Raw genomic sequence first — 12389 nt, 5'->3', positions numbered from 1 at the left:
TGTGTCATCATTATTTGTATAAAAATGTCTACCTTTTTTTTCTTAAAACAGATGTTTGAGCTTTTAACTTCCTGTTGTGATCATTTATTAAGAATGTTTATGGGCCAGTGTGACCTGCTTTAATGATTAATCATCAAAAAAGATAACAATGTTTTTAATTTAATTAATTAAGAAACAAAAATTTAAAAAACGGCAAGCAGACAAAGTTTAATCCTTTTTTATGCCTAGATTTTCTAAGCGCGTCAATTTGACCCACAACATAACAGGAGGGTGAAAAAAGGTTTTGACATTTGTTTCGTAAAATAATACTAACAATATTAATATTAATAATTAGTTGAACAACAACAGCAATAGCAACAACTACAACAACAATAATAATAATAATAATTATTATTATAATAAAGTATACTTTTTCTAACTAAAGATTTGAACTTTGAGCAATAATTACAAAAAATTCACAGTTCATGTGCTGAGCCTTTGTTTGTAGATCCTACTTTTACTTTTTTGTTTTCGCCTTAGCTTTGGAAGTTGACACGGTTACTAAATATGCATTCATGTCACTTTCCCACGCTGTGCTTTTTGTAATTGCCTTAATAACAATTAGCACGGTTACAGTATCTTTTAATTTTTGCAATGTTATTTTTTGGTTGAATCCAGCATGTAATCGTTCCAGCACAATGGCATGCACGTGACCATATTACAATACCACAGTGAGGGGGTAATATCAGCAAGCTGTGCCAAGTTAGTCAATCAATTTCTCAATGAGCGCGGCACCAGGGAGGCTTATTTCTTTTGGCCACTGAAGGATCGGTTGTGCTGCACACATCTAGGTGTATAAAAAGGAAACTAGAGATGACAATGAGCTGCTTTTTCCTTTCTCTTCAAGCGGTTTGTAGCATACCTCAGTATTGTAACTTTTTTTTTTTTTTCATGTGCAGAAAAGCAAATGGAAGTGGACACTCCAAAAAAACCCTACTTGCAAAATAATTGCAAACAAGAGCCATTCAATAAATACTCATATACTTTATGAGTCAAAGGTTCAGACAAACTATATAGCTGATGATACTGAATGAGAAGGTTTGTTGGTGTCTCACCAGCTGATTCCACTAGCGCCAGAGTTTTGAGGTGACCTGTCAGCAGGACATTATGCAGGTCTCTGTAGCAGCAATTGAGTGTGATGTAGCGCACGTCCCTCACCATGATGTCCTCCACACGAATATTGTACTTCCTAAAGAGACAATTACAAGACAATTAGCCATAATAAATGTTCAGTGTGAAGTAAACAAAAGGAAAAGAAGCATATTATGAAAAGGCCCAAGTTCATTGTGAGTTTTGACATTTCATAGTCATTCACTGACACAACTGCCAAAGAACACTTACATATATGTACCCTGTGTTGATCAATACTCGTTCTTCTGTCAGCTAACTGGTCGATACACACATCGGAGCGTTGATACGTCATTCTGGATGTTAGCAGCAGTGACGGCATGGCCATGCGGACACTTGCATCAGCAAAATTGTACACCACTCATAAACACTCAGCTCTCTTCCTGTCTGAGCTTGCCAAAACTTGCAAACGAGGCAGCAGTTGCTCGACATCTCTGCTGCCAAGCTTGCTAGTTGTGTGCCAGCAAACAGGTTCCGGCCAACTCTGCTCTCCTTGCAGTTACAACTCAATACATTGACCTCTCTTTAATACAAAGTCAACATAATGACCGTACAACCCTATCGCTTTAGAATAAAACATCAGAAGGTTGAAATACACTGGTGATAAAATTGACAAACTTAACCTTAAGAGTGCTTTGCTTTTGAAAAGCATCCATCCAGCCATTATCATTATACTGCATATAGATACAAGAAATCCACACATTTCTGAACAAATGGCAGGTTTTTGTGATATATAAAGACATTAAAAAACATACAAAACATTTTTTATGATGAATCTAACATATAATCTATATAAATCAACTGTAGAAAAAAAATAAGAAAAACAACAGATAGTGTGATTGCAAAAGCGTGCACACCCTCTGATGATGATGATGATACTATGATTGCAGATTTGGCTATGTTCAGATTTGACCAATCAGATTTAAATTCATGTTGAATAAGAGCAGCACACACCTCTTAAAGTGTCTCTGATTAACTCCCCAAAAAGTTCAGATGTTTTAGCGTGCCTTTTCTGACAATTTTGCAGTCACATCTTAGAGACGTGTTCCACAGCGAGCTTCCACAGGATCAGGGGAATCAAATCTCATTGTTCAAAAGTATGGGTCAGGAGAATAATACAAAAGAATTTCCAAGGTGATTATTATACCACGGAACACAATGGATACAGTCATCATCAAGTGGGAAAAATACGAAACAGTACCGAGAACTGGACTTCCCTCCAAATTTGATGAAAGGAAGAGAAGAAAACTGGTCAGGTCGGCTGCCAAGAGGCCGACAGCAACATTGAAGGAAAATGCAGCAGATTCTGGCAAATACTGTACATGCTATGCACTGTGTGTGTATTTGCATGCATGCATATATGTGGAGAAAAGGAATGTGGAATGAGCCAAAGCGCATGTGATAAGTAGCGAAAACTGTGGCCAATTCATCAACCTAAAATTGCACAATAAAATCCAAAGAATCACAGCAACAGATAACACACTCGCACCCACAGAGATGCAAACACAAGCATGCAGATTGTCGTTATGTAACTGTTCCCATGCTTTTCTAAAATGTCCCTCTAAAACCGAGAGAGAATTCAGCGTTGGGATAATGTAATATGACTGTGTTAAAATATGAATGCACCGGAAACATACAGCAAAAAAAGAAAAAAAAAAAAAAAAAAAAAAAGGAGTCCTCTCATCACTGTGATTGCCGGAGCAAATGCACATACCCTCAGATGAGTGCATCACACAGCCTGCCGTTACACAAGTGTTCCTGTGTGTGTGTGGGCGGGTAGATGGGGGTGAGGTGGATATTTTCCAGTTTGAGTGAGAAATACATTCAGCTTGGTGAAAGCCTCGCGTCCGACAGTATTTCCATTTCTCTGCTATCCCACAGCCACATGTCCATAGTAGCATTTTTGTATCCTGCACGATGTCTCTCTATCTTTCAAAGCTCTCGTGAGTCAGGTGGGTAATGAAAGAAAAAAAAACAACTACAAAATGCCCTAAAACTTAGCGAGTGTTCGGCACATGAGCAAAGTAAGGACTTAGCAAATTTTTGCTAAGCTATAGCTAGCTGGGTTTGAGATAAATATTTTGAATTTGTATTTTAACAATATAAGGCAGTCCAAGGCTTTCAAGTGGTTTGGTTATAGAACACTGTACAGGAAGTTTAGTTTTTGTGCATGTATTATTCCCAATGGATCTGTGATACTTTGCTGTTATTCAACAGTATTTAGCTCAGAGCTTGGCAAAACCATTCTGCAAATGTACATGGTTTGGTCACTTCATGCAAAATTGCCATACACTAAAACCTTCCCTAGTCTATGAAGAACATTTGCTACTTTTGCTGCAACAAACTAGTTGAGCTGAGAGCATTACATCAATGTGACATATCAAAAAGCCTAAGGGGAAATAAAAGACCAAAAACCTCTTTTATTAATCAAGCTAAGAACAAGATCAGAGCCATATTGCAATTGGCGACTAAGTGCTTCTGCAGAGTAAAGCCAAAATCAGCAGAAATTATATTTCGAGGTACTGTATACAAACTAGCCAAGAGGAATAATTAACTAATAGGTGAGGATGAATCATTGTTTTTATATGCCCTGCAATTGGCTGGGCACCAATCCAGGGAGTACCCTACCTCTTACTCAAAGTCAGCTGGGATAGGCATCAGTTCATCCATCACACTTGTGAGAATAAGTGGTATAGAAAATGGATGGATTGATGAAGTATATACATAAGGACACTGTTCCCTAAAGAGTATGAGAAAGGCACACTCAAGTCTTTCTCTGTTCTCTTCGAGTGCAATTTCCGGTATTAAGACTGTTAGGGCCCAAAGGTGGTTTGCAAAATAAGTATGACACTTTATATGTGCAGTATTATCCATCATAAAACATGAGAGGTGTTTATTTTTAAGTTGTGCTTTAGAGTGCCATTACACTTAAATACTTTGTGATCTGTAGTATCACAGAACGGATTGTGTTTAATAATGGAGGTTCTACTGTAAAATCATTAGCTAAACGGTTATAAATCGGCCTTACCTGTAATTTACAAGCAATCAGTACGATCATGCAAGTTGAAAGGGAATGTCTGTGTGTATTTACATGCATTCATTGTGTTCCTCGATTAAACATAAACAAACTAATGAAGACGGTGGACTTAAACCTAGCCCATGAGGTCACAACACACAGTAAGGAGAGACAAAGGAGAGAAAAGCTGCGGGTGAGAGAGACATTCATAATGAGGAGATTGCTTGTGGAGTTCAACTGAGGTGCAGATGAAGACATAAAGGTATCCAAGCAGGAGGCCAAAAGGAGGCACCTCGGGGGAAGGCCACACACAATGATGAACAGATGGAAGACTGAATAATAGTAATTAAAAAAAAAAAAAAAAAAATCTCATTACTCTCAATTTGTAAATGATGCATCCAAACTATCATTGTCGCCTAATGATTTGGCAACATCCAAAACAATAAAAGGTTCCAGACAATTAAGAGAAAGTGAATTCTGTGCTGTCTAACTGAGCTCAGAGAACACCCAGCAGCTGGCGGTTCTATTCACTATTGTTTGGTTGCTATAAATTATTAATGGGAGTAAAGGCAATTAAAAGCAATACAACACTGAGTGATTGAGCCAAGCATCGCTAAACAAACTGTGCCTTCTCGTAAAGCACATTTCATTCATTATTTCAGTTGACACAAGCTATGAGACTGTAAAAGCCAGCTTCCAACATTAACTGTCAGTTAATATGGGTGCAACCCACAATGTCATCCTTATACCCAGACACCCATTTTCAAGTCATGGTGAAGCCAGCGCCTATCCCGGGTGACTTAGAACCAGTTGCAGGGTACACAGGATTGATCACCAGTCAATTCCAAAACTGAAATATTTGTATGGGAATCTGGTCAGATTCAGTATGAACAATGGAATTCTACACATTTCGTTCAGTTTGTTCAGTAACAGTTCACCTGATTAACACCTGACTTGGGTGAGATTTTGGGTACACACTGGACCGGTCCATCAAAGAGTACACATCAGGTAGAATAAGACAACCACTGAAACTAATGTTGAGTCATCAATTCTCTATCCATCCATCTTCTTCCACTTATCTGGAGTCAAGTCATGGACTGTCTGTCCTTAGACGGGCATAGCGGAAGAGAGTCCGACATTATTCTGCATCATTTGCCCGGCCCCTCACACAGGACCGGTTTGCTTTGCGTGACCCTACTAAGGGCAATTCAGCTCCAAGGATTATTGGAACACACACACACACACACACACACACACACTTGCACACGCAGACACGCAAACTCACGCAAACACCCTCCGACATAATAAGGGGATGTTTCAAGGCCCAATTACCCTAACATTCATGTTTTTGGAATATGGGAGAAAACCTCAAGAAAATAGGTCCAAAATGAGATCTGAACCCAGAACCTTTGTTCTGTGAGATGGTCTAATGATATACCAACATCCTCATTGCATTTCTTGGATAAAATCATCACAAATAATAAAAATAATACTAAACCCTTTATCAACCAAATTTTTCATCTGACCACTGTCTCAAGCCAATCAATGTCAAGCCCTTTATAAACACATGGTAGATGTAACTGTCACAAAACTATTTTGAAAATGAATATTATAGGCAAATTTTAGTGTAAACATACTGAAATGTGTATCTTAGTGTTCCTCCAACAATGTCCATTTTACTTACTCGTGGTGTCCCCATCCCAGCTCTGGGAGATAGGGCAGTTTCTTGATCCGGATGATTGAGTCATAGAGGGAGGGCTGCAGGGATTGTGCCACTGCGTTGGCGAGGATCACTGCTATCATCACAGGCAGGATGTGCGAGATCTGCCCAGTCAGCTCGAACACAATCACTGCAGTGGAAACTGTATGGGTGACCGCTCCCGACAAGGCTGCTGCACCTGTGAACGGGTAGCAGGACAGTGAGCTGAGCATATGAACAAACAGTAGTTGATATAAAAATACTGTACAGCAATGACACTCCAGTGACCAACATGGTGTCCGTGGGCACCAGGTAGCTCCCAAAGCCACATGAGTAGCCTGCGGGCTTGCTCTAAAAATGAGCGTTGTAGTGATCATTTGAAAATAACATTTTCAGAGATTTAGAAAAATAAAGTGTTTAATATAATATTTATCTGTTTCCTACTATGTGAAATAATTGCAGATCATTATTGTGAGAAATCATTAAGATGATCAGTGTCTTCACAAAGATAAAATCAATCTTTCACATTCAAAGTAATTTTAGTATCATAATACATTATGTTGTGTTAAATGATGCCCACTCGGCATCCATTGCAGCCTGATCATCCTGGAAGGGGGATTCTCCCATTTGTGGTCCCTTTTCAAGGTTTCTCATTTTTCCCCAGATGTTTTTTTTTTCCAAGTTTGTCCTTGGCCTCCTGGGGGTTAGGATCAGGGGATGTTGTTAGTATTTGTCAACTGTGGGCATGTGAAGCTCTTTGTGACATTCTTGTGATTAAGGGCTATATAAATAAATTTGACTTGACTTAAAAAGTTGGCGACCCCTGCTGTAGCCCATATCAGTGGTGATGTCCCAGCCTGGCTCAGGTGACACATTTTAACATTATGAGAAGAACTCAACATAGTGGCAGTGACAGCATAGTGACAGCTGACACCGCGATGTTACGCCCCAACGCGGTACGTTACATCATCAGTAATGACAACGGTGCTATACCGAAAATTTTATACCAACGTTAACGCCGTTAGTAACACTTTGATAGTTAAACTCCGTTATTCCCAACACTGGTAGTGAAAATGAAAGTGAAAATACACACAACAGTTTTAACACAGACTGTGTACACAAGATATTGAAATGGAAATACCACATATTGAAGCAGCATACACAACTACACAAAATAAACTTTTCAAACCATCTCAAAGTAGGAGTAATATTAACATGAAAATGCATCATTAAAAAATACAAGTAAATGCAAATAAAGTGGTCATGAATTTAAAAATAATCTTCAAAATTAAAAATTCATCTGTTAGCACTACGATTATTAACTTTCCAAGGAATACACAAATCAGTCACAAGATTGAAGTGTGTAAGGTTGATTTCATTAATGGCACATGGAACAAAAGCTCGTTTAAATCCACTGGTCATGCTGTTGCATGTCAATTTCTCCACCAAGGAATGATTGAAGGCAGAAGTGAGTGTTCAGGACACAATTGATTGAGCCTTCCACGGTTTTCCTGCCTTCTCTAACATTTGGCAAACTGTGTTTTTTTTTTTTTCATCCGTCCATTCCTTTTCATAAATTGGAATTAAAAAATTAAAATTGACTGGAAAATAAATGAATCTGAGGCTGAGCAGGAAAAACAACTATTACATTTCTTTGTTGTAAAGCTGGGAGGTGTCTGGATTGTAGGACAAATATTTGTTACTAACTGTCTCGATTTACTACTACTCTACAACTGCACCTACAATCTGAAGAGGGGCAATACGTTTTACTAAAATCAGTAATCAAACCTTTTGTTTTTCGTATATTTCACTCTCAGCCTGCCACCATGCCACCACCTGCTCATGATGAACCTCTGCATTCTAAAGGAGACAGACTTGAATTGTATCACCAGTGCATCTAACAAGATGGCTGTCACGCCTGCAGTCTTTGGCAGCGGCATGGTTGCCATCTGGATGTTTGGGAGAACTCTTGTACGGCTAGTCCATTCCAAGCCGAAATCGTGCTTCAGGACCGATTTAGCATTTTTACTAGTTTTCATGTAAGGAGCAGTATGAATGTGGTAAAGATGGTGTACAATTTCCATTTTCCCTAGTCCATACAGTCCTAACCGGCCACCTGCGGAGGAGTCATGCACGAGCACAGGCTCAACCTGGATGGTGTTGTACAAACAATGTGATAATTTCACCAATTTTTAAGACAACCGCCACCTTATATAAAAAACAAACAAACAAACAAACAAAATACAAATAAAAACACAATAACTCTAAATATTCCACAAAGTCACAAGCTGTGAGGTCTTGAGCATGCAGTTGTTCCTTCCTGCAATTATTCAAAATAAATGCCACATTGCACAAGACAAACAGAAGGACAAAGAAAATATAATACCAAAATCATTCAAGTTGCAGAAATACAGTACTTTCACAATTGAATAGGCATTTCTAAATGTTTGCTTGTTCTGCACCATCAATCCTAGCATTTCATCTCATAAAGTTCTTAGTTCCTTAATATGACATTTCCAAAAACCTGCTTGGTTATCGAAAAATACAGGTTTTACCCTGACAAGTGTAGAAAGTAATGTATAGAAGTAGAATTATTGATCAACTGCTCTAAATGGTAAATGGTCTAATGGTAAATGGTCTTTCACTTATATAGCACTTTTCCACCTATTAAGCACTCAAAGGACTTCACACTGAGTTTACATTCACCAACTGATGGCGCAGCATCAGGAGCAACTTGTCTTGCTCAAGGACACTTCGATATAGTCACAAGGGCCGGAATCCACAACATCAGGGCTGGGAAACGACCACTCTACCACTGAGCCACGTTGCCCCCATATGGTACATAATGGTACTGCATTCAGTTTTTCCTCAAACCCACTTAAAATTTCTCTCTCCTTTTCGGCTAATTAAATTAACCCAATAAGGCCGGGAGCCCATAACCGCGTTTCTACCACTAAAGACCGCTGTTGCGTCTTCCTACTTTTAAAGCCGGGAGAGCGTAAACTTCATTTTCTTTTTTTTAAACCAATTCTCGGTGACTTAGCCAATGAAATGCATCAGAATATACACGTGATGGTGTCGTGAGCACTCTGAGGATGTCTGGAATTTTTTTGAGCCTTAATGGCGGACGCAGACAATCGCTTGAGCTCTGAAATAAGTGACGGTAGAGAAAAAGACGACGCGCATGTGGACATTGAACCATTGGAACCAGTCCAATGTGATACATGGTTAAGATAAGTTTGTAGACAATGACGATATCGATGGCTTCGTAACAGAATAGAGGATGGTAATTACAACATGATTTTTAAAAGAATTAAAAAACAGTGCTTCTCTTGCACACTTTAATTTTACATTTTTGATTGATACCGTAAATAGTAATAAATATGGGCCTGTGTCTAAGCTCTCAAATTCTTTTGGAATTATGTTTCTATCTGCTACAGGGGCTGAGACATAGGTGTTGAATTTCCGTGAAAACCTCAGTTTAGAGGGTGTTTCCTAAGTCAACCTTAGGCTTTAGAGAGATGTTTAGCCAGGCATCTTAGGCCTTAATGGGTTAAAAGAGAAGTTCAATATTTCCATATCATTTTTGACCAGTAAAGTGTTGTGAATAAGAATACAAAAGCTGCACTGGAGCGACAGAGGAGCACAAAGTGAAGAGCGCCTTCATTGCTCAACCGGCAAAACGGATCAGACCCATCAAAAGACTGAGATAAATACTTGGGGATGATGGGGAGGTGAGGATAGTGGACGACTGAAAGCATTCAAATAAAGTGAAAAGGAGTACAAAGCCAAGCAAAATAAATGGTATTCCAGATATGGAGGATTCATTCTTCTCTCACATAATTTAATTAAAGTTGTCTGTGTGCTTCCAATTTCTCCTCCTCTGATGGATGCTACGTCCCATCTTCACATTTAGCATGCACCACAAGCTCCTTGGTGAAATTAAAGAGGCTCATCAGAATATCAAGGCCTGAGTCATTAGTTGTAGTACACCACAACATCAGAATAATCATAACGGACAATAAACACAATCTGCAGCCTCTTAATGGTATGATCAAATTAATCGCATATGAGGCGGCAGTAGGTCATCTGAAAAGGCTCAGGGTTTGATGATGGAGGGCAACGGTTTGAGCGCCGCTGCAGACAAAGGTAAAAATGGCAACTAGTTGCTGGAAAGATGTTAGTTTGCTTGTGCATCAGAGGAGTGAGACACACTGATGTTCGCTGACTAATTGTTACAGTAGGCATACATGTAACAAAACACTCATCTCTGTCATGTGATACCATATCAAACTGTAACCCCACAAGTTACCTAGCAAAAATCTGAGAAATAAATACAAATAAATCACTTTTGTGGTAAGAGGAAAAGGTCAAATCTTGAGAAAGAGGCAAAAGATGAGCGTACAATGCAATGACTGAAGCATCACACTCCTCCCATTACCCCAAGATGGGACAATAAACAAGCACTGGACTCCAACTAATTCCAACTAACTACAGTTAGGGAAATAGTAAGTTGCATTTGTAATGATTATATTTTTATTCATTTTGATTGGCAGTCATCAAAATTTTATGAGAAGCTGCCCCTTGGCGCAACAAAGGTTGGGGACTACCGGTTGAGAATATAATCATTTTTGCTGGGAACTCTTGCCACTATGTTAAGTTGAATTACTTTTGTTTTTTTTCAACACACAAACGTGTGCACGGACAGGCACACAAACAATAGTTTATACAGTCCTCTGGGAAATTTAAAATGTAGGATAATTCAAAAACAGATGTGGCAGCACTTGACACAAGAAAGTTATCATATTATTGCTTACCAACAACAGCATAACCTCCTGGTACAATGGGGTAGATGGTGCCATCTGTGTTAATTCCATCTGGAAACCAGGCCGCCATGCTTTCTCCCACCAGACGACCAAATGCTGCCCCTAAATGATTGGATTTTAATGAAGCAATGAATAAAATCACTGTTATGCATTTGTGCTTTGACTACACTCTTTTGCACTCTTGGAAAGCGTAAAGGAGAATATCGCTGCTAGTTGACTCCAGATAAAAATAGATAGGATTACATTGGTAATCGTCCACAGCACTTACGTATGTACAGTACTAGCGGATAGATGTACTGTATTGTGGTATGTAAATTCTGAACATGTTTTTCTCTCCAGTACTTTACTGAATGAACTCAACTGAGTTTTTCTTTGCTCACCAATAATGTCAATTTTTTTTTTCTAGAAATGTAGGCCAATGTATAATGGTTAATACACAAACAGACACACTGTATGGATAGTAGTCCCTTACCTATAACAAATACTGGCATGAAGGCCCCGCATGGTACTGGAATAGTTGTGGCCAGAGCAGACATCCAGAACTTAGAAAGAAAATGATTAAGAGTTAAGAAATTGGAAGGAAAACAAAATGGACAGCAATGAATTAGATTCTGTCTGCTATCTCAATGACAGCGAGTAGAATCCTCTACCGGCAATGAGAAGGTAGCAGTATTGATCTTATTGCTCAAGTTAGATTATGTTGTCACATTCCCTCTTAATTTGACAGACCTTCTGATCATCTCTGAATAATGTGCAGGTTCTCATGATTGAACAACACTATATAAAGCAATTGGAAGAGTAATGAGCAAACAATTAAAAGTAAAGTGAAAATACTGCCATACATACATATACATACACATTTACACACACACACATTTGTATACATATACATATATATATATATACATACATATATACATATACATATACATACATATATACATATATATACATATACATATACATATATACATACATATACATATACATATATACATACATATATACATATATATACATACATATACATATATATATACACATATACATATATATATACACATATACATATATATATACACATATACATATACATATACATATATATATACACATATACATATACATATATATATATACACATATCTACTACATATATATATACATATACATGTAAACATATATAAACATATATACATATATAAACATATATATATATACACGTGGGTGTGTGTGCGTGTTTGTGTATAGAATAATGTTCACTGTAAATTTCCCTGCGATTATCACCTACCTTCATGACAATGAAGATAACCAGTGTGACAAAGACATTGACCTGCGGATGTTGCCAGGCCAGGGAGTGTCCAATGTAGTCAAACTCTTCAGCAATGCCCTGCTTAGCCCAAGTGCGATTGTCAAGCAATGTCACCAGCGATTCCTTCTGGGTGAGCTGCAGGCCACAGAAGGTATCATCATGGTAAAATTGGCATGGGTAGTCATGTCAATAACACAATGGCATACAGATTTGAAAGCAATTTGGGTTTGAAAATCTAATAAACAAAATCATCTCTTAGTCAAATGAAAATATAGTGCTTTGCAAGAAGATCTGCTTCAACAAAGACAACAATGGGAAGTTTATAAAGTTTTCTTCCGTTAAAACAAACTCTGGTGTTACTGCTCTACT

General features: G+C 38.2%; 1 protein-coding gene across 2 annotated transcripts in view; it reads right to left on the bottom strand.

The window, feature by feature from the left end:
• clcn2c (chloride channel 2c) overlaps nucleotides 1–12389 on the bottom strand; it is a 94117-nt gene that overhangs the window by 23709 nt on the left and 58019 nt on the right. For both annotated transcript variants that reach the window (XM_086035625.1, XM_086035624.1), the window contains exons 12-16: nucleotides 12000–12155; nucleotides 11181–11250; nucleotides 10700–10810; nucleotides 5868–6081; nucleotides 1095–1228 (exon numbers count right to left, since the gene is read on the bottom strand). In XM_086035625.1, coding sequence (XP_085891751.1) covers nucleotides 1095–1228; nucleotides 5868–6081; nucleotides 10700–10810; nucleotides 11181–11250; nucleotides 12000–12155 — 685 coding nt within the window. The remainder of the gene's footprint in view (nucleotides 1–1094; nucleotides 1229–5867; nucleotides 6082–10699; nucleotides 10811–11180; nucleotides 11251–11999; nucleotides 12156–12389) is intronic.

This window comes from Filicampus tigris, chromosome 7, assembly GCF_054856515.1.
Source record: "Filicampus tigris isolate MCC_2025a chromosome 7, RoL_Ftig_1.0, whole genome shotgun sequence".
Lineage (NCBI taxonomy): Eukaryota > Metazoa > Chordata > Actinopteri > Syngnathiformes > Syngnathidae > Filicampus > Filicampus tigris.
The sequence above is the reverse complement of the archived record's forward strand: the minus strand, read 5'-3'. Positions and strand labels throughout refer to the sequence as shown.